This window comes from Oncorhynchus kisutch, linkage group LG21 (assembly GCF_002021735.2).
Source record: "Oncorhynchus kisutch isolate 150728-3 linkage group LG21, Okis_V2, whole genome shotgun sequence".
Taxonomy (NCBI): domain Eukaryota; kingdom Metazoa; phylum Chordata; class Actinopteri; order Salmoniformes; family Salmonidae; genus Oncorhynchus; species Oncorhynchus kisutch.
Window position 1 is genome coordinate 29,795,100 of NC_034194.2, and position 23,161 is coordinate 29,818,260.

The window sequence follows — 23,161 nt, forward strand, 5'->3', positions numbered from 1 at the left end:
CATTGTGAATTGGTTGAGTTTCATGGAGGTTAAGACAACTGCCACAGCAAAGAAACGCATGTACAGGTTTATTTATTTTCAAGGCCACAGTATCTTGCCAGCACATCTGAGTGACTGAAGTAAAACGGTCATTTCTTTACAAAAAAGGAAAGAGGAACATTATACAACAAGACAGACTTATAAAAAATAAACCACATTTACAAAAGGTTATTTTCATAGATTACAGTATAGCTTAGATTGAGTCATGATGAGTCACACACACGAGGTTGAAATACAAATGTCTCGACTACAAATAATGTTTTTTTTTGTGTTTTTTTACATGTTATACATAAGTTCCTCAAAAATCAGACATAGGAATCATTGAAAAACAGATGGGGAAGCAATCCATAAGGCAAACCAAAATATTCAACATGGTTGTGACAGTGTAGAAGTTACAGAAGATTTAAAGTGCTGATTCAGATATTTTTTTTTAATTCATAGGCCTGGGAACCAAGAGTGTATTTGAAAGACTGGACGCACCAACCACAGCTAAAATACAAAAAGTCTTTACAGTGGCATAGAAAGAACATTTACAGTGTTTTTGACATGAACAAACATGAATGCTGTACATCTCAAATGAATGATTTTCAGGGCCTATTGATAATGTCTAATTGGGCCAGAAAGTAATTGATCTGTTTTGTTGTCATGTTCATGCATGTCCATTATTTTGTAGGTTAAATCGAAGACAACACACCCCTACATTAATAAAGACACAGGGAGTGAAGTCAAGAACAAACCGTGATACTGAAGAGAAAAAAATACAGACCTTCCCTATACCGTAATCTTCAAAAAGTAGTGGTTTGATTAAATAACAAGAAATCAACTTTCTAGAACATAATAACAATAGTCTTCATCAAAAATGCATGACGTGTCACATTCACCCCAATATGGGGCTAACGTCCTATGTACCTGTACAACGGCTCAAACGCCAGTCAAACCTGCAGTACATTCATACAGTACATTAATTTAATGTTTTGCTCAAAGATTTAGGATGTTGGGAAAACGGACTGTCCCTTAGGTGTAAGTTATTGTCTACTTTGTTGTGTTCCAGAGAAGGCAGATGAGTGCTAAAGCTAAGAGAGGGTCAACTCACACAGGCATAACTGTCCAGGGTCCTTTGGATTTGTGAACAGGCACATGCGGTGGTCTCAATGGGATTTCAGGACCTCTTTCCACAAATTAAAGCTTGAATCCTTAATTGAAACAATAACAAAGTGACTCCCCGCCTCTGTTTTGTAAAAAAAAAAACACTAAAAAACAGCTGAGGGACAGGCCTGGAGAAATGTAACCACTCAAATTCATAGAAACAACTATGGATGCAATGACTAACCATGACTAACCATGTTGAGGCTATACAGTGTTTGTTTACATTTACTTTGTTTACAAACATTGGAGTAAAACAAGCTTATATTTTGGGTTCTGATGAGGTACGACAGTTGAACTAAGCTCATGAGGCATTTAATTATAAAGTTATATTCTTCAAGAATCAATGGATGCAGCAACTAAGGATTCTAGCTTTAAATGACAGTTAATGGCACGTCTGTCAGGAGTACGATTCTCTTGATCCTCTGGTTAGAGCTAGGCTGAAATGCAGCATCATCAGAGTGGAAGGAGAGAAAACAAGTTGTGGACGCCATTTTAGACTACTACAGTATTGAGATGCACCAATGGAAACAGTGTGGAAATGCAGCCTTAGTCTCAGTTTCACTAGGCCTTATCAGACCTTGTTGTCCTCTTCCCACTGACAAGGCCCTTCACCGATACAGCGCGGGTCACATGTCGTGTTCCAGGCCGACCCACAGCCTGTGGCGTTTTACCTGGGCTTCCTTTAGTCGTCGCTACAGGGCTAGTAACCTCAGTCCCTCCTCTTGGAGGTTTGGTTGGGCTGCCCTCAGTCTTCACCACAGGGATACCCCCCCCAGCACGAGTCCATCTCGCCGGGTTTAACCCAGCCCGAGTTACAGGGCTAGTAACCGCATCCCTAGTCACCTTGGCCGGACTAGAACTATCTCCAGCTCTCCGCACCTTTGGTGCCCTACCCCAAGTTGCAGGGCTACCGGCAGCACTCTTCACAGGCCTACCCCCAGCCTGAGTCACTGGGGTAGGGGTACTACCCCCAGCCTGAGTCACCCTGGCTGGGCTACCCCCAGGCCCAGTCGTCACCACAGGGCTAGTAGTAACCCCAACCTGTGATACTTTAGGCCTTCTACCCCGCCTCGTAGGGCTTAGGCTACGTTCCCTTGGTGTTATTTGGATTTCACCACCCCCAGTATTAGTGTCTCGACCTGGGGGTATTCTTGTGACTAAGGTAGGGTTACAAGCAATACCTGCGGTTTGTGTCACGTTGGCCTGGTCGTTGCCACCGGTCGTTACCACAGGGATATTCACCCCAATCCGTGATACTTTACGGGGCCGACCCCGCGGCGCAGGGTTAGTAGTGATATCTCCAGTTGGTGGTGTTTTGATGTCCAAGCGAGGCCTTCCACGTTTTCTCTTCAGTAGTTGAGCCTCTGAGCTGTCTGTCGAGCCTCCCTCTCCCTTTTGTGTCAACAAACAATCATTTTCCTTTGATGTCACCAAGCCAACCTCTGCCATTTCCTTTGGTGTGACTGAGCTATCCTCTCCTTTTTGTGGGACCAAGCTATCAGTTTCTTTCTGTGACACCGTGCTATCCTGTTCGTTTTGTAGTTCTGAGCTATCCTTGCCCTTTAGTGTCATAGAGCTCTTCTTTCCATTGTGTTGTACCGGGCTATCCTTGCCCTTCCGCCCCACTACTATGCCCTGGTGTTCAGAGAGCGCCTTCACCAGTATGGCTGCCTCTCCCTTGGTCAGAGACAGGCCCCAGCCTCCAGCATCACTCTCACCCCCCATCTGTGGTTCCTCCAACGGCCTCCAGATGGCACTGTTTAGGGGAGAGATCTCCACAAGGGGACACTTCATACCAGAAAGCCTCTTGATTGAGTTTTTATTGATTAGTGACTTCTTTTTGGGAGTTGAGCCGTTATCCTTCTCTGTGGAAGTCTCTTCTTCCATGAATCCATTACAGACAGGGGCCTGTGGTTCCTCCTTACCTAGTTCTGGCCTCTCTGCTGCTGGGCTGTCGGAGGGCTGCTCAGCCTCTCCAGACACTCTCTCCTGGTCCTTCTCAGGGCCAGAGGCAGCTCTCTCCTTCTCCACAACCTCCTTGGCTGCTGAGGAGGTGGGGGTTAAGAGGGAGGTGACTGTTGGTCTCTTCATAACTTTCACTGTGTAGACCGATCTTCCTGCTGTGGATAAAGGAAATACTCAACCGTTAGAATGAGACTCAACAACATATTCTAGTCAGAATGCCAGTCTAACGATCATAACCCTTGGCACATTTTACCAATATAGTGGACCTCAAGAGTTATTACGCTCTTCTAAATCAGCATCGTTGATATTTCATATCGAGATATAGAACTTGCATAACCAATTAAACAAGAGTGTGAGACCAAATATGGGTGTCCTGTTCCTGTATGAACTCACCTGGTTTGGAAGCACGAAACATGGAAGGGGGAAGCATGGAAGCAGGAAGTATGATCTTGCCGCTCTTGGTGCGTAAAACAGCAGCCACTGGTTTCACAGAGCCACTAGCTGCTCCTGCCTGACCCAGAGAGCTAGCTTGAGACACCTGGGACACTGGGATATACAGATAAGTATACTTATAAATAAGAGCTGTATCTAAATGGTTTATCAAAGTTAGCTGGCTAACCCATTGATCCTGCTTAGTGTCCATACTCCCTTGGGACACAGAAAAAGGTGAATCAGGTGCATAGGTGTAGGGATGGTACAAAAGCATGCAGACACTAGCTATCTAGGGGGGCTGGCATGGCCATACCTCATAGCCTTTCTTGCAGTCAAATGACCAAATTGCCCTCTAGTGGCCTCATGGGTGGAACATTATTAATCAACATTATTTTAAAAAACGTGCAGAAAATCTGGTGTTTCTATGTCAACCGGTTTTGTTATATTTTGTATTCTGTGATGTATAGAAAGTGTAATATTGGGATGAAACCTCTGAAGGTGTCTTCTTTGTTTTAAGACCATAACCATGTGTGTGATGTGTATACTTTAGTTTCAAAGTAGATTTGTTTAAGACTACCAAGAAGCACTCTGTGTGACCCTGATTTAGCCCACTGCAGTAAAAGGATCATTATTAAAAGGTGTCACATCTGAATGTTTATTTAAGTGAGCTGGCTAATTCATTGATCCAGCTTAGTGCTATACCTCCTGTTGTCAGACATAAGAAGCAGGTTATAAGGTTACCCGTCATGGTGTTGGGACTAGGGGTGGGGCTAGAGGTAGGGGGAACAGTTGCTCTCCTCTGGGAAGCTAGAGTCCGTTTCTTCTCCCAGATCTCCTTCAGCTTGGCCTTGATCAGCTCCTCTGGCTTTCCTACAATACAAATGAAAAAACACACCAGAGTTCACATTAATATGCTTCTTGCAATCACATAATAAAAGTATCTCAAGTAAGTCCGTGTGAAGTCAGTCATGTTTAAGTAAGAAAGGGATTAAATAAGTGATAAGTAGCTACAGTCAGACGCACCAGACATGTATGCGATCTCCTTGACATAGACAGTCTGGATCTCAGTCAGCATCCTCTTCTTCTCCTCCAGAGACTCAGAGTCCACCGAAAGGGTACGAATCTCCTTCAGAGCCTGATGAAATAATACATGTTAAAATCCCTTTTATATACACCTGTATTTTTAACCATCTATACCAAAAAATGTGACCATGAAAAAGTTGACTTTATTCATTAAAAGGATATGAAAATAACGTATAGTTCTTGTGTGTACCACAGTACAGCACAAAATTAACCATAACAAATAGCCGGTTACACAGCCACATAACATACTGTCCCATACCTGTGAGAGGAGGTGTAGCTTGGAGACCTTGGGGTCCAGTTCTTCCATGAACAGCACCTGTTTGAGTCTGGTGAAGAGCTTCTGGTGCTCACCGCGACGCAGCCTCTCCGTCAGGGTGCGGTTCTTACGACCCCCTCCCTCACCAGACCCCTCCTCCTCTCTCATATCCCTCTGATGCTGCAGGGAACAGGAGTCAAAGGTTAAGGGTTGAGAGTTATTGAGCATTCTATTGGGTATTCCAAGGTATTCTTAGACCTCTTAAAGGGGAATGGAAACACTTTAGGAAGTCAATCTAAGAAAAGAGATTTATTCCATCCACTAAATTAAACATGTGCATTTAACATATACACCTCTATTTTTAGGATTTTGATATTGAACAACATTTATTAGTTATGGGTAGCGCCATCTTGAATTGCCATAGTAGCGACTGATGCCAACGCGTCATTGGAGCAAATTGTGAGTTTTGGCATGGGACTGAAAGTGAATGTTGCCACCAGGAGGCGACTCGCCCCACTGGACCTGAAAGGTTTCTCACAACTTTTGACAGATTTGTCATTGAGATCAGGACAACAATATTAAGGTAAGAAACTATGTGATAATTTGTACATTTTAGAGTATTTTTTTCCCAATGAATGAGTATGTGACTTGCCCAAAAGCCAAGTAGACAGTCAGCTAAAATGAAGCAAGGTAGCAAGCTAGTTGATTTAGCTCCTTTCTTGTCTTGTCGTTTTGATGTACCTGTACAAAATAAAATTATCATATTGACAATTTGTAACCACGCCAGCCCAGGACCTCCACATTCGGCTTTGTCACCTGTGGGATCGTCTGAGACCAGCCACCCGGACAGCTGATGAAACTGGGTTTGCACAAATGAAGAATTTCTGCACAAACTTTCAGAAACCGTCTCAGGGATGCTTACCAGGGTCTTGACCTGTAGTTTGGCGCTGTAACTGACTTCAGTGGGCAAATGCTTACCTGCGATGGCCACTGGCATGCTGGAGAAGTGTGTTCCTCACAGATTCATCCCTTTTTCAACAATACCAGGCTGAAAGCGTGTATGGTGTCGTGTGGGCGAGCGGTTTGCTGGTGTCAACGTTGTGAACAGAGTGCCCCATGGTGGCAGTGGGGTTATGATATGGGCAGGCATAAGCTACGGACAATGAACACATCTGCATTTTATCGATGGCAATTTGAATGTACAGAGATACTGTTATGAGATCCTGAAGCCCATTGTCGTGCCATTTATCCAAAACCATCACCTCATGTTTCAGCATGATAATGCATGGTCCCATGTCTACATCTGTACACAATTACTGGAAGCTGAGAATGTCCACAGTTCTTCCATAGACTGCATACTCAGACATGTCACCCATTGAGCATGTTTGGGATGCTCTGGACTGACAGGTTATTCCAGTTCCCGCCAATATCCAGCAACTTCGCACAGCCATTGAAGAGGAGTGGGACAGCATTCCACAGGCCACAATCAACAGCCTGATCAACTATGTGAAGGAGATGTGTTACGCTGCATGAGGCAAATGGTGGTCACACCAGATACTGACTGGATTTCTGATCCACGCCCCTACATGAACAAAAACAGTTCTGTGACCAACAGATGCATATCTGTATTCCCGTTCATGTGAAATCCATAGATTAGGGCCCAATGAATATACACTGCTCAAAAAAATAAAGGAAACACTAAATAACACATCCTAGATCTGAATGAATGAAATATTATTAAATACTTTTTCTTTACATAGTTGAATGTGCTGACAACAAAAATCACACAAAATGATTAATGGAAATTACATTTATCAACCCATGGAGGTCTGGATTTGGAGTCACACTCAAAATTAAAGTGGAAAACCACACTACAGGCTGATCCAACTTTGATGTAATGTCCTTAAAACAAGTCAAAATGAGGCTCAGTAGTGTGAGTGGCCTCCACGTGCCTGTATGACCTCCCTACAACGCCTGGGCATGCTCCTGATGAGATGGCGGAGGATGGTCTCCTGAGGGATCTCCTCCCAGACCTGGACTAAAGCATCCGCCAACTCCTGGACAGTCTGTGGTGCAACGTGGCGTTGGTGGATGGAGCGAGACATGATGTCCCAGATGTGCTCAATTGGATTCAGGTCTGGAGAACGGGCGGGCCAGTCCATAGCATCAATGCCTTCCTCTTGCAGGAACTGCTGACACACTCCAGCCACATGAGGTCTAGCATTGTCTTGCATTAGGAGGAACCCAGGGCCAACCGCACCAGCATATGGTCTCACAAGGGGTCTGAGGATCTCATCTCGGTACCTAATGGCAGTCAGGCTACCTCTGGCGAGCACATGGAGGGCTGTACGGCCCCCCAAAGAAATGCCACCCCACACCATGACTGGCCAACCGCCATGCTGGAGGATGTTGCAGGCAGCAGAACGTTCTCCACGGCGTCTCCAGACTGTCATGTCTGTCACATGTGCTGTAAGCCCAACCCCCACCTGTGCACGTCGGGCCCTCATACCACCCTCATGGAGTCTGTTTCTGACCGTTTGAGCAGACACATGCACATTTGTGGCCTGCTGGAGGTCATTTTGCAGGGCTTTGGCAGTGCTCCTCCTTGCACAAAGGCGGAGGTAGCGGCCCTGCTGCTGGGTTGTTGCCCTCCTACGGCCTCCTCCATGTCTCCTGATGTACTGGCCTGTCACCTGGTAGCGCCTCCATGCTCTGGACACTACGCTGACAGACACAGCAAACCTTCTTGGCACAACTCGCATTGATGTGCCATCCTGGATGAGCTGCACTACCTGAGCCACTAGTGTGGGTTGTAGACTCCGTCTCATGCTACCACTAGAGTGAAAGCATCGCCAGCATTCAAAAGTGACCAAAACATCAGCCAGGAAGCATAGGAACTGAGAAGTGGTCGGTGGTCACCACCTGCAGAACCACTCGTTTATGTCTTGCTAATTGCCTATAATTTCCACCTGTTGTCTATTCCATTTGCACAACAGAATGTGAAATGTATTGTCAATCAGTGTTGCTTCCTAAGTGGACAGTTTGATTTCACAGAAGTGTGATTGACTTGGAGTTACATTGTGTTGTTTAAGTGTTTCCTTTATTTTTTTGAGCAGTGTATATCAATTGACTGATTTCCTTATATGAACTGTAACTCAGTAAAATCTTTGACATTGACATTATTTTGTAAGCTGGCTGCTCGTTCTAAATAGTATAATCTAATCTCTTCAAAACAGTGGCAGCATGTGCAGCACTGGTCATTTGGTTTTCAACATGCAAAAGTGAAACAGGTGTATTTATGCTGTTAAACGGCAACTGCTCCGCCCACAACCGTAAGGCTCTCCAGAGGGTAGTGAGGTCTGTACAACGCATCACCGGGGGAAAACTACCTGCCATCCGGGACACCTACACCACCCGATGTCACAGGAAGGCCATAAAGATCATCAAGGACAACAACCACCCAAGCCACTGCCTGTTCACCCCGCTATCATCCAGAAGGCGAGGTCAGTACAGGTGTATCAAAGTGGGGACCGAGAGACTGAAAAACAGCTTCTAAAAACATCAGACTGTTAAACAGCCACCACTAACATTGAGTGGCTGCTGCCAACACACTGACTCAACTCCAGCCACTTTAATAATGGGAATTGATGTAATAAATGTATCACTATTCACTTTAAACAATGCCACTTGTTAGATTACTTGTTAGATATTACTGCATGGTCGGAACTAGAAGCACAAGCATTTCGCTACACTCGCATTAACATCTGCTAATCATGTGTATGTGACCAATAAAATTTGATTTGAAAAATGCACAGATCGCATTACATATCTTAAAGAAACTATCAGTAGTTCGAAAACTTGGCATCATATTTTCTGTCATGCTGCTTTGTTGACAACTCCAACCATCTTCCGCCCCAGACATTCAGCCACCGTCGCTGTGATGTTTTCATTTATGGTTGGAAACCAGTCAATTTTGCTCATTAACGCACGCAGTGTTCATGGTCTTTCAGACAGTTTTGGGATTTAGCCATTTTAGGAAAATCCTGCCAGTTATGCAACAATGCCAATTTACAATTCCAGTTAGCTGGTGTTCTAAAGCCTAGTGCTTTCATTCCCTTTTAAACAATGTTTTTTGCAATACATGAGAGCTAAGACCTTAACTAGACAGCTCCGTAAGAGGGCCTAAGAACACTACAAAACAAGATGTTGCTCTGCAGTTATAATGGACAGATGGGAGAAGTCTTACCTTTTCTTTTGGTGCCGTTTCCCCATCCTGACTAGTTTTTCTGTTAGGACAAAATATTAATTGTATTAACCCCAGCTTCCTTGAGACAGTCATGCAAAATCATACAGCTAAATAGCCTACACACACACACACACTCTAGTCTTACTGTGTGTGTTTGACAGCGGCCCTCATCTGAGCGATGGTGATTCCCTGTCTCCTCTCCTCCACCGTCTCGATGTCCACTGCTTCCTCCTCGTCCTCCTGGGGTGAGAGACAACAATCTGGCTTTACAAAACACTACACCACAACCCACCCATGTGCTAATGCAGTGAACGTTTACACACAGAATACAAAAATTACTCAAATTAAACCATCAAAAATCAAGCTCGCTTACGTTGGCATATTCATCACTGTCGGAATCCGAGTCATCCGAGGAGTCGTCCGAGGAGTTGTCCGAATCAGAGTCCTCAACCTTAAAATCAGGATGTCCGTTCTCATGCATTCTTAGAGTGGTAAACCGACTGAACTCAGTGTCTTTCTTCCATGATTCTGGGCTCCATAGTCCCGAGCCCTCCCCCACCTCCCCTCTCTCTGCATCACTCTCGTCCGACAGCATCTTCTCATCACAGGTCAGCTCATTGGGCTCCACGGGACAAGAGGTGTTGGCTTTGGCTGATCTACGGTCAGATTTAAGGTCCTTTTTCTGGGCTAGAGCTGATCTGGAGTCAGATGTATTGGTATTTAACCCTGGGGTGTAGGAGTGGTCTTCGGTTTTAACTGGTGTCAATGCCAGAGGCAAGGGAGAGGAAGAAGAGGTTCCTCCTGGGTTCTTCTGTACCTTTACCTCTCCAGGTCCAGCAGAACCCACAGCTGTGGTTCTGATTAGTTCAGGTAGCCTGGGAGCACCTCCTCCAGTACCTCCAGGCTTAGGGAGCTGGATGAGGGTGAAGCCCCCAGGCAGGGATACTCCAGCTGGGCCTCCCACGGTGCCCTGGCCTGGACCCCTAGAGCCCTGGTCCCCTGCAGTCGGAGGACAGATCCTGAAGGAGTAGGTCCCAGTCTGGCCCAGGAAGCTGGGGGTCTTCAGGGAGGAGGAGACAGTGAGAGACAAGGGGGAGGAAGAGGAAGGGGTCTGGGATGGGGTGATGGCACCCAACTGGCCCATGATGAATTTGATGAGGGGAGCGTGGGGAGGGGGGCTGCGAGGGGGGTGGGTGGAGGTGAGAGGGGGGGGAGGTTGGAATGTCTTGGGAGTGGACGGCTTGGTAGCAATACCTGTTGGGACAACACAAGACATTAGAGGGTGTTGAGGATGTGGTTGTGCATGTGCGTGTGTACATTCATCAGTACATGAACTCACGAGTGAGCTTGTCTTGATTCTTGGCCTTTATGTGACGCATATGATTCAGAGGTACCAGCTTGATCAACTGTCCGTTGGGCTGACGATACATTTTACAGCCCTGGGAGGAGGAGACTGTCTGTAGTAGCATCTTTCCAGCAGGGGGCGATACAGGGGGCGAGCCTTGGGAGGTGCCTGGGGCAGGAGGAGGGGCCATGGGTACCAGGAGCAGGGGAGAGCCGACTGGGTCTTTAGGGTTTGTGGTGCTTTGACTGGTGGAGGTTTTGCCTTTAGATTTGGTGACACCTAGGGACCATGGTGGTCTGTACGGAGGAGGCCTGTTCTTCCCTGCAAACAGACCGCAGTGACAGTGTAAGAAAGAGAGGCCTTTTCTGAGAGAATACAGAACTATCGCCATCCTTGAACCATCAGGCTTCGGTTACTCAACTGTCTAATTACATCATAACTAATACAGTACAACAAAATGTAAAGGTTAAGTTGATAACTTCTACTTCAAGCCTCTATTGAGGAGCAGTGAAAGGATCTTACCTGCTGGTGTCTGGAATACTTTCTGGGCCAAAGCTCCTTTCTTAGCCATAGCTGTAACGCTACTACTGCCTTGAGGAGCAACAGCAGTGACTGCGGTCTTCAAGTGCCCAGCACCCACAGATGTTTTCTTCGCCCTGGGGAAGCAGTTTAGAGGCTTCTGAGGGGCCTTGGCTACAGAGCGCAACCTGCCGGTGACGAACGCAGCTAGCCGATTGGCCGGGTGCAGAGCTCCCATCTGCCCCAGCAGCAATCTGGCCTGGGAGTAGGATTTACCGTTCACCTGGGGAGGAAGAAAAAGAAAGAGAAAGAATGGAGATATAGGCAGAACAGATTAACATAAAGAACAGGTTCCCTGTGGAGGATAGAGCTTTTCACAAAATCTAGGTATAATTGTTAAATTAGAAATAACTCGGAGCTCTTCAATATAAAAAACCCCATTAAACTACACTTTATGGCTAGGTCTCTTTTCAAAAATGGATTTAAAAAAAATGTCCAAAATGGAGGTAAAGTGAACCTAATAAACCCACCTGGATTAGTCCTACAGCAGGGCAGGTTGGTTGTTTCTTCCTGGCTTTCAGTCTGCCTGCTGGCACTACTCCTGTCAGGAAGGGAGTCACTCCAACCTGCATCTCCGGCTCCTCAGGCTTAGGGATGCCATCTTCCTCGTCGTCTTCATCACTGTCGTCACTACTGTTGTCTGTGACTTCACTATCAGATTCATCACTATCATCGGTATCACCGTCTTCAGCCTTACTGATGCAGACCTTGAAGTAAGGAAGTGGATGATAATAAATCACACTCATGAGCATTCATTTGTCACTGATCAAGTTATGCATTTTAAATCTGAAACATGGAGCAATTCTGAACATTATGACAGCATGAGTTGGTCCAAAAAACTGCTTCTTTAAGACAGGAACGGAAATGGCATGTTTATTGCTTCATTCTAAATGGTCATTATCCCCCCTACCTTGAATATGATGATGGTGCTCTCAGCCTTGCGTTTGTGTGTGTTTGAGAGGAGGCGGACGTGGTAGGGGCCAATGTTGAAGGGTTCGGACAGACGGTTCTGGGTCATGCGTCGGCACAGAACCCCCAGGACCAGTTTCCGGTGCTGGTCCCAGTTACACTCTGACTGGATCTCCAGCTGCCTAGTGGGCTCAGGAACTTTAGGCTTCTTGGCCTGGGTGGAGGGACTTTTCACTCGTACTACTACAGGGGGAAAGGTCAGATGTCACAGGTTAAGGGTTTAGGGGTAAACAGATTAAAACATAACATCTTGAACAGCCTCTTAAGAACTGTGGTGAGCAGTGATTCTGTGTTCCATCTTACCTGGTTTATTTGGAGGTGAGAGGATGGCAGCGATCATTTTCTGCAAAGACAATAACATTTATAAATGACATTAACTGAGAGGGACTCAGTCTTACATCACCAAGATAGACTAGCTTGGTTACTCCTCTTCCATAGCCATTGAAAAATGTTTGTCTGCCCCTAGTGGCTAGATTAACTTCATAAATCAGTGATCACCAACCTTTTCTGAGTCACGATCATTTTCGCAGTCAAAAAGCAAGCTGAGATCTACCGCTCAGAATTTATTTTATACATGACTTAAAAAAATGTAAGCCTGTGCAACATTAACCTAATAAAACACTTAGGTAGGAATGAGGTTTGTGCAGTAGGTCTAATACATTATCACAGCATATCAGCTTTATGCCTGGCCTGCCAATACTGTTCTTCTCAAACATATTATATTTCAAAACGCAAGCTTTGATAACAAAATAGATTGGTTGGTGAGGCACAGCGGAGCAAATAATACGCTTTTTTATTTTACTGGACTGATGGTACCTGCATCTGATGGTCAGTCTCTGTGGAGGTAGAGAGAGAGCAGCAGAGGGTCCACCTCTCACAGTCCCTGCTCTCCTCTTTCCTCCAGTGAGACTGACCAGACAGAGGGTCCACCTCTCACGGTCCCTGCTCTCCTCTTTCCTCCAGTGAGACTGACCAGACAGAGGGACCACCTCTCACTGTCCCTGCTCTCCTCTTTCCTCCAGTGAGACTGACCAGACAGAGGGACCACCTCTCACTGTCCCTGCTCTCCTCTTTCCTCCAGTGAGACTGACCAGACAGAGGGTCCACCTCTCACAGTCCCTGCTCTCCTCTTTCCTCCAGTGAGACTGACCAGACAGAGGGTCCACCTCTCACAGTCCCTGCTCTCCTCTTTCCTCCAGTGAGACTGACCAGACAGAGGGACCACCTCTCACTGTCCCTGCTCTCCTCTTTCCTCCAGTGAGACTGACCAGACAGAGGGACCACCTCTCACAGTCCCTGCTCTCCTCTTTCCTCCAGGGAGACTGACCAGACAGAGGGTCCACCTCTCACGGTCCCTGCTCTCCTCTTTCCTCCAGTGAGACTGACCAGACAGAGGGTCCACCTCTCACAGTCCCTGCTCTCCTCTTTCCTCCAGTGAGACTGACCAGACAGAGGGACCACCTCTCACAGTCCCTGCTCTCCTCTTTCCTCCAGTGAGACTGACCAGACAGAGGGACCACCTCTCACAGTCCCTGCTCTCCTCTTTCCTCCAGTGAGACTGACCAGACAGAGGGACCACCTCTCACGGTCCCTGCTCTCCTCTTTCCTCCAGTGAGACTGACCAGACAGAGGGTCCACCTCTCACTGTACCTGCTCTCCTCTTTCCTCCAGTGAGACTGACCAGACAGAGGGACCACCTCTCACGGTCCCTGCTCTCCTCTTTCCTCCAGTGAGACTGACCAGACAGAGGGTCCACCTCTCACAGTCCCTGCTCTCCTCTTTCCTCCAGTGAGACTGACCAGACAGAGGGACCACCTCTCACAGTCCCTGCTCTCCTCTTTCCTCCAGGGAGACTGACCAGACAGAGGGACCACCTCTCACAGTCCCTGCTCTCCTCTTTCCTCCAGTGAGACTGACCAGACAGAGGGACCACCTCTCACAGTCCCTGCTCTCCTCTTTTCTCCAGTGAGACTGACCAGACAGAGGGACCACCTCTCACAGTCCCTGCTCTCCTCTTTCCTCCAGTGAGACTGACCAGACAGAGGGACCACCTCTCACAGTCCCTGCTCTCCTCTTTCCTCCAGTGAGACTGACCAGACAGAGGGTCCACCTCTCACGGTCCCTGCTCTCCTCTTTCCTCCAGTGAGACTGACCAGACAGGGGGACCACCTCTCACGGTCCCTGCTCTTCTCTTTCCTCCAGTGAGACTGACCAGACAGAGGGACCACCTCTCACGGTCCCTGCTCTCCTCTTTCCTCCAGTGAGACTGACCAGACAGAGGGTCCACCTCTCACGGTCCCTGCTCTCCTCTTTCCTCCAGTGAGACTGACCAGACAGAGGGTCCACCTCTCACGGTCCCTGCTCTCCTCTTTCCTCCAGTGAGACTGACCAGACAGAGGGACCACCTCTCACGGTCCCTGCTCTCCTCTTTCCTCCAGTGAGACTGACCAGACAGAGGGACCACCTCTCACAGTCCCTGCTCTCCTCTTTCCTCCAGTGAGACTGACCAGACAGAGGGACCACCTCTCACAGTCCCTGCTCTCCTCTTTCCTCCAGTGAGACTGACCAGACAGACGGGATACCGTCTTCCACCTGATGATCGAGTCTCACGGCATCTGTCTCATACACAAATTCATGTTGTTCCTATGACCAGAGAAAGTGAAATATTCCTCAATATTTAAATAGACACGACGAGCTGCTAATAATAAAACCGCAGTCCTATCGATACACTTGGCTGCAGCGCGAGTAGTAGTAGGGAGAAGCGTGTTTTATGTTTTATAATAGTGTTCAATAAAAACAGTGTTTGCTGTAGTCTTTGACAGTCTCTCTCTGGTCATGGTTTTAAAAGTTCTGAAATCTCACGTAGGCTAGTATCAAACTTCGGTGTGGGGTCATGGAAGCTGTAGGCATGATGATTTGAGCTATATGATTGGCCAGCACAGTAGGCACACTTGAATTAGTCACAGTGCTCCTGGTCCGCCGGGTAGGCGGAGTTTGTTCCTTCAGACAAATTTAAATGGTTCACAATGGGAACACTTTGCCTACCCAGCTCGCAGGGCTTCTGAATCAAGTCCACCTACGGCCAACAGCGCAAGACAGGAAAACAAATTATAGGAGCACAAGGCTTTATCATTGGCTTTTTCTACAGAAATGTTCGATGACTGACTAGGAATGGCTTGAAGATTGACCAGTCGATCCCACTCCTTAATGCATCTACTCCGACAATAAATATGTAGTGTGTGTGTGTGTCCTGTGCCTCACCTTTCTGCTGCTGGGGATGATGGAACTATTATTGTCCTTAAAGAGGTGGACCTGTGGCGGCAGCACCTGGGGCGGCGGTTTACTGTTAAACTCTCTGACACGGGCGCACGTCATCATGCTCTCAAAGTACTTGTAGACTGGGTCCTTGTCCTCCTCTCGCAGCTGCACACACACACACACACACAATCCCTCATAACTTTTTCATATACAATTTTTGTCAAATCGAGGATTCCATCATATCACTACAGTTGAGTAATTTGGGGTGGTAGTTTAACATAGGATGTGTCTCAAATGTTCCCCCATTCCCTGCATAGTGCACTACCAGGGCCCACAGTATACTATGACAGAGGAATTTACCTCGGGGGTGAGACGAGGTACGTAGCGCTTTGGACCAGGGTTGTAGATCCTGGTTAGAGGCTTGATGGGTATGTTTGGGGCAGGTTTCGGGCTGAAGAGGGGTTCGGGGTCCACCCCTGAGGTGCAGTCCCACAGGGTTGAGACACGGACGCCTCGATTGGGCTGAACCTCATGCTCCACGTTAGACACAGCTGGGCAGGGAGAGAAGACACGTTCATTAGCTTGTTCAAGTTGATGTGTCATTCATTTGGTCAATATAGAATATAATACAACTCTCACAAGTACCCAAATGCACCCTGGGTATGAACTTACTGTAAACAGGCAGTGTCTGGTGCTGGCCGTTCTCTGCTGCTGTGGTCTGTTTGGTGATCCTGCGTTTAAAGCAGGAGCAGCCCAGCATACAGTCAGGCCTGTAACAGTGGAGCGGACCCCTGGACACCCGGGCCAAGCTGGAACACACACACCCCAGCCTGCAGAACTCAGAACCACACTCTGGACTGTCCACTGGACTGGCCTGGGGGGCACGGCTCTTAGGGAGACCCTGGAGGGCACAGACAACAGAGAAGAGATAGACCATCAGAAAATGTGTGTGCGCATTATGTGTGTGTGTGTCTATAATCTAAGTCCTACCTGCACAGTGAGCAGTGCCATCAGGGCTCTCTCCACCCTCTCAGTAGTGATGTGTGTTCTATCGTGTCCTTGGTAGAAGGTGGCATCTTCCATCTCCATCATTCTCAGCTGGATCTTAGAGAGACCGACCAGTCTGAGCTGGTTCTTAGAGAGGCCAGTCAACCCGCTGGAGAGGCCTCTCCCTGGGCTGGAGTCCCTCCTCACGGCCCCCTGGCCTGGAGGAGACCTGGAGGTACGAGTAAAATGTTTAATGAAAGGCTTTATTGTCCATTTTAGAGTAAAAAAAGGAAACTTGTTGTAGGCTTGACAGGCTCAATCCCAAATATCTACATAACATCCAAACTATGAAAACAATTGACATTACTGGCATTTCAGACCCATTTCATATTGCTTTGGGACAACAACAAATATAGATGTGTAAACTATATGCTTTGGCATGGGTATAGCATATCTTTAGCAGCATTTCCTTACCGCTGTGCAGTAGGAGGGCTGGTGACTTTAACCCCAGCTGTAGCTTTAGCAGCAGTAGTTTTGTTACTGTTGGTGACCTGGATGGGCCGTAGCACAGAGGCAGATCTGGCTTTGCCCTGGGCTGGTGTTATATGGTGCTGTTTACCCTGTGCTGGTGTGGGTTTGGGTTTGGCTGCTTTAGGAGGGGTCCTGTGGTTGTTGATGGGTGGAGGGGGTTTCTTTAGAGCTGCGTAGAGGAGGGGTTTCCGAGAGAGGGGGCAGGGTCTACAGAAGGCGGGGGGCGGGGGGGCACGTGTCTTCAGAACACTGTCGAGGGTCCGCACATAGCTGGTGCTGGTCACAGGCAGCTGATAGGCCACTGAGCCCAGGGGGTTGTGGGAGAAGGCAGCAGCGCGGTCGCTGATTCGCTGGGCCTCGCTCTCCAGGTATTGGTCGAGCATTTCGCTGCAGAAGGCCGAGCGGTTGGGGTTGTGGTTCTTAGAGGTCTCTTTGGTCCTGATGAACTTGTCCCTCCAGCCCTTGATCTTGGTCAGGTCACTGGTCTTCCCCGTCCTGGAGACAAAGGACCTGCTTCCATCTGCACAGCGAAGAGACAAGGCCGTTTGAGAAGAGATACGGGCCCAATTCCAAATCAACCTCTAGACCCTTCACCTAGCCTCTACCTCTCTGTTGTTTGGAGACTAAGTAGAGCCATCATTATATTGCACTTATCCAGTCCCTTCAGATTTGCAAATACTGACAGGATTGGGGCTTGTGGGTTATCATCAGACCAAATAATAACCTCGCCCATTACCACTCCCCCATTCTACCACAGTGGTGGGAGTCACATTACTAGGGCTAATTCTGAGTGTTTAAGTTGGTGTAAATCCCATAATTGCCTTGCCTTATTATCTGCCTGACTGACGAGGGGGTTCAATGAGGATGATGACAGTAAACTGGGTATGAAGTGCTCAGTGACTCTGATGTATTAAACTAGCTGAGCCATGCAATTGAAAAAGCGCTATCATCTTTCAAGTGTAATTAATTTACTACTAGGCAGTCACATTTCTCAATCAGGAAATAATAACATGTCTATTAATACGTCCCCTTGTTGGCAACCACGACAACATGCCTACGGCCGACACGAAAACATCCCTACGGCCGCCACGACAACATCCCTACGGCCACCACGACAACATCCCTACGGCCGCCACGACAACATCCCTACGGCCACCACGACAACATCCCTACGGCCACCACGACAACATCCCTACGGCCTCCACGACAACATCCCTACGGCCTCCACGACAACATCCCTACGGCCTCCACGACAACATCCCTACGGCCTCCACGACAACATCCCTACGGCCTCCACGACAACATCCCTACGGCCTCCACGACAACATCCCTACGGCCTCCACGACAACATCCCTACGGCCTCCACGACAACATCCCTACGGCCTCCACGACAACATCCCTACGGCCTCCACGACAACATCCCTACGGCCTCCACGACAACATCCCTACGGCCTCCACGACAACATCCCTACGGCCTCTACCTATGACTCTACTCAAAAACCAATAATAAAACAGTGGAAGTAAATAATATGTATTGTGTTTGTGTCCTATATAATGATCACTGGAGAGCTTTGAGATGAGTTTCAACCATTTTTTAGAAACAACCAGTAATCTCACTGCTGTTTTGCTGGTCTTATTGCTACTGTATGTGGCCTAGATTGCTAGTAAATTACCCATCACTTAAGTGTAACTCACCAGTGGAGGTAGCGCTGCCCAGCCCAGTGAACACAGGCGGAGACAGAGGTAGACGCACCCCCAAATACTGTAGATCGATGGCCAGGCCTTGGTCCAGGGAGCTCAACTTCAGCCCAACTATAGGTAAGGGAATAACACACACGTTAGGGTTATCAATGGTGAACATTACTGTGAAATATCTAACTCTCTTAGGGCAGAGACTGGTAGGTTTGTGTGGTGAGAGATGGAGAGGGAGGAAGAGAGAGAAATACAGAGAGTGCATGCGTGAGTGTGTTGTCCACTCACCCTCCTGTAGGACAGGGTGGATGACCTGTCTGTGTTTGAGTGTGTTCAGGTCTTGCAGTAAGATAGTCTGCAGACCTGCAATCTTCTCCTCAACACTCTCCAGTACTGCAATCTTCTCCTCAACACTCTCCAGTACTGCGCACACACACACACTTAGGTTAGAAAATAATAGAATAGACCAGTGTCATCATTATTGGAGACTTTCAGAAATGCATGTGGTATTGTGAATGTCAATCAGTGAAAACAGTAGTGGGTGTTGATGTTCTATTTTGTGTCTCCAGCAGGTCTTGTTGCCAAGTACACTGTAATTGACAAACCCCAGTAGAATATAACTTCTTCGCTCCCACTTACCAGTTTTCTCTGGCTGTTCCTGAGTGACTGGTGATGTGTTATTGGATGGCATGTCCTCCACATGGACACCAAGAGCTTCCTGTGACACAGAGGAAGAGATAACCGTGTCAATACTGTCTGCACCTTCAGCAAAGTTAAACAAAGTTTCCCTCCTATATTTCCGGCTCTGGGGTTTCTAAATTAACATTTCCGGATGTCTGAAATTCCTATTTCCCATAATTCTGACCGCACACAAGTGTTGTGTTTTACCTTGGAAGTGAAGGACACAAAAAGTAGACCCTCCACGTCATCCAGTTCCGGTTGCATAGCAACAGGTATCGGGCTGCTAGTTGCAGTGACAGCCGCTGTCGCCGCCTTGGTACCCTTAGAGACTTTTCCGACACTGCCCCACCGATTGCCCCCCGGTTTACGCCCCTTCTTCCATGGCTTAGGAACAGCAAAGGGGGATGCAGTGGGGGTCAGAGGTGAGGGGGTAGGAGAAGGCTTGGGTGCAATCTTTTGAGGTTTGGATGTTTTAGGGGTTAGGCTCGCAACCTTGTCCTCCTGAGTTTCTGTAAGCGAAATGGGTGCGGTCATGGTTGGCTCTACAAGCGGAACCTCAGAGTCCATTGGTTCTACAGTGGAACGTTTTAAAGGCTTTGAACATCTGTTTGTGTGTAACACAGTAGACTGTGTAGTATTCTGAGGGTTAGCAGTCAGGCTGGCCTGTCTGGAGTGGTCCATCCCAGCACCCAGTCTCTCCCCCCCAGCCCCCGGGCTGTTCTCTGGCCTGGAGGCTCCTGAGGGCAGGGCTAGCTGCGCTCGGAGGTACTGCCTGTGGAAGACATGGTCACTGTAGTCCAGATCCATCCCCTCTTCACTGGCAGACACATCAGTCTCATTGGCATCTGAATCTGCTGTACCAGGAGCTACTTTCCTCAACTTCCCTGAGACTTCCCCCACAGGGTGAGTTGTAGGGAGAGAACGTTTCTTCATGCTACAAGACAATGAGGGGTGCAGGTGAAAAAAATATTATTAGCGGTGTATCAAGAACAAATGGAAAACTGAATAGCAACAGTAAAACACTAACATTCAGTAAATTGTAAGGAAAACACTGGAATTATAGTACAACACGACAACAGAAAGCTTCACTCACCTGATATCAGCCACAACATCATTTACAGTAACAAAATGCTCAGTCCCCTCACCACCATTGGACCTAGCAGTGCTACGACCAGGGGAGCGGATATCTCCCTTCCCCGCCTGAGGGTGCTCCGGCCTGGGCTTTGCGAGGCGCGGGCTGCCGCTGTCCTCCCGGAAGCCCTTAGCAAAGGGGTTATAATCTATCTTCAGCTGGGTGATCCTGGTGTTCTGGTACGACGTCACTGCATAGAACTCGGTCTGCGGGAACGTGAAGGTCATGACCTCCGGGCCGAGGAGCTGGAGGTCAAGCAGCTTAGGGTCAAAGCCAAGGTCATCTCCATCTGCGACGGGGATAACGTGTAAACTGGGCCTGTAGCGGTGCATGGAGTGCAGCAACACATGTCCCTCCTGGTCCAGGCAGTGGTTAGTCAGTTTGAGTTTATAGAAGGAGACCAGGCTGGCCATCCAGACCTTCCCCAGGGCTGATGAGTCCTGGTGGGGAAAGAGTCGGCATGAGGCCTGGGTGTGTGGTTCTCCAGGACCACTGGGTTCCCACTCCTTCAGGTTCCAGCGATGGCGGTACGTGTCGACGGGGGTGATTGACAGGACCAAGCAGTAACGACGTGTTGGTTCCAAACCCGTCAGGCGGTAGCGGCAGTAGGGAAACATGCGCCGGCCCTGTTTGGTGAGGATCATCTCGGTTCCACAGCAGTGGAACTCCCTCCAGACATTGCTGTTCTCCAGAGTGACCCCCACACTACCACATGAGCTTATCGCTGAGAGGCCTTCCTCTTCGGGATGCAGGCCTCCGGGGGCTGGGCCACTGGCAGTAGATGATGAAAATGGTGAGGGGAGGGCTGGGTTGGCACCAGTGTTTGTCACAGTGGCAGCTGGTGATAAAGATGTTGATACTATGGGTGTGTTAGCTGGCTTAGCATCAGAGTTTATCCCACTATCCATGGGTACGGCTATGGTTCCACTCGCTTCTTTGTTTGTAATGACATCAGTGGATAAAGCTATTGCTAAGTTCACTTCACTGTGTGTGGATGATGCCATAGCTAGGTTGACTTCAGTGTTTGTTATGGTGTCAGTGGATGAAGCCATGGCTATGATGGTTAAGCTTGCATCCTTGTCTGTCATGGCTACAGCTTGGTCCTCCACCACATCCTTGTTGGCCAGGCCTGGCTCCATGGTGACGCTGTCAAATGGGATTGATGTGGTGATAAAGGTAGTAATGGCCGAGTCCTCTACCCTCTCCTCCATTACAGTAGGATCCTCCATAGATGGGACAGAGTAAACGTTGTATACTATTCTTCTTCACTTAAAAAAAAAAAAAAAGCACCTCAAGTTGAACTATGGTTATTTTCAGTTGACATCCTGGAATAATGAAAAAATAATGTTATGTTAGAAAAATGTCTCATGTGAATGGCCAGATAGTGAACCAACTAACAACATGTAAGGACATGTCTAAATGACTTATTACAGCATAATATATACATTGTGAAAATTGTAAGAAAAACATGGAGATTAAATAAGATTTAAATGTATCCAAAAATACATTGTTTTTAGATGTGTGACCTTTCATGTGAAGTTTAGTGTCACCCAAAAGCAGTAGGCAGATCCCTAAAGCTTGGACGTTACATCAATTTTATGTTTATCAGCTCGTAGTTGTTTTTGGAATTTTCTTGAACAATGGCATTGTATTCATGTAATGTGTCATTCAAGTGTAGCAGATGAGGTTGGTCAGCTCACTAGGCTCTCTTCATTGGTAAGTTGCCATAAGGCTTTAGTTCTGATAGATAACACAATCTTGAGTTGGGTCCTATGGAACTAAATTGATTAGCCTAGTTACTAGCTTAAGTTACATAGATGCTAGGCCTATATTACAAAACCTTTTCTAAACTGATTAGGTTGAATTAGCCTAGCTAAACGTTTAGGCTAACGTTACAACAATATTTTCCTGTGCAGGTTAAAACGCAATTATGACATTAACTGGAATGTCCTTGTCAATTTAAGTTCAGAAACAATACAAATACCACGACTTCCTTTCATGTAGCCTATAGAAGTGCTTATTGGAGGTGTTACCGTTATTATTTGTTAAATATGGTTATTCCAAATTATATTTCCATCTCAACTATCAAACCAGTATTATTTTTCCATGAGCTTTAAATCGTGTATTTCTTCAAAAACACATGCCAGTGTCGAGTATAAAAGTTGCTTGACAACACCCCTCGTCCTCTCCTCCCCAAGCCTTGTTGTAGGCCTCCAGATATTTAGCCAGCAAGTTAAAAAGTTGGACATTCACTGACGCCTACCTTCCACCACCGTATGGCGTGTTGCGCTTTTTGGAGAGCAATAATAACAGAGCAAACTCCAACTGTTGCGTGCCGTCGTCGAAACAAAAGGCCTCGAAATAATCTTCGAGCGTGCACATAAATTCGCAAATGGAGGCCGCCGAAGCCACGCAATGTAGCCTAGCATCGACCATGCACACAGGCTACCAAGGCGCATGCACAACATCAACCCTCAATGGCGCGTGATTTCCCACGCCAGCGCGAGGAAAAGCGGGAGTCCATCCCGGGGATCTCTGCCACCTCGAGTCTAATTCGTGGCCTCGAACAACTCCGGCGAAAAGTCTGTGCAATAAATAACAATTACACAAATTGACTCTACCTTTGTGAATCGTGCAGGAATCGGATAGCGAACTGTCTGTTGTGACTCTCTTCGAATCTTGTGCATGTCCGTCCACTTCCAGGCTATCTCTCACTCCTTTCGAACATCTATCTACACATTCTCACTCCACGGAGACACACACACACATCCGTGCTCGGGGTGTGACGTAAGTCACCATGGCGGCACACACACTCAGGTT

The 23,161-nt window shown here is 47.5% G+C and overlaps 1 protein-coding gene across 2 annotated transcripts; it reads right to left on the bottom strand.

Moving 5' to 3' along the window:
* Positions 1 to 52: 52 nt before the first annotated feature.
* Positions 53 to 23,161, bottom strand: LOC109866425 (MAX gene-associated protein). 2 transcript variants are annotated; one of them, XM_031800503.1, is made up of 24 exons: positions 22,963 to 23,161; positions 20,303 to 21,666; positions 19,417 to 20,143; positions 19,168 to 19,246; positions 18,817 to 18,951; positions 18,532 to 18,648; positions 16,780 to 17,356; positions 16,309 to 16,534; positions 15,991 to 16,219; positions 15,679 to 15,869; positions 15,322 to 15,483; positions 12,364 to 12,403; positions 12,002 to 12,243; positions 11,562 to 11,798; positions 11,035 to 11,314; positions 10,507 to 10,833; positions 9,541 to 10,421; positions 9,313 to 9,407; positions 9,168 to 9,207; positions 4,925 to 5,101; positions 4,606 to 4,717; positions 4,324 to 4,452; positions 3,544 to 3,696; positions 53 to 3,305 (listed from the first exon to the last, which is right to left on the bottom strand). In XM_031800503.1, the coding sequence occupies exons 2-24, from the start codon at positions 21,568 to 21,570 to the stop codon at positions 1,747 to 1,749; spliced, it is 7,983 nt and encodes a 2,660-aa protein (XP_031656363.1). In that variant the 5' UTR covers positions 21,571 to 21,666; positions 22,963 to 23,161; the 3' UTR covers positions 53 to 1,746. The 2 variants fall into 2 exon arrangements, with proteins under 2 accessions (XP_031656363.1, XP_031656364.1); XM_031800504.1 differs by lacking the exon at positions 18,817 to 18,951.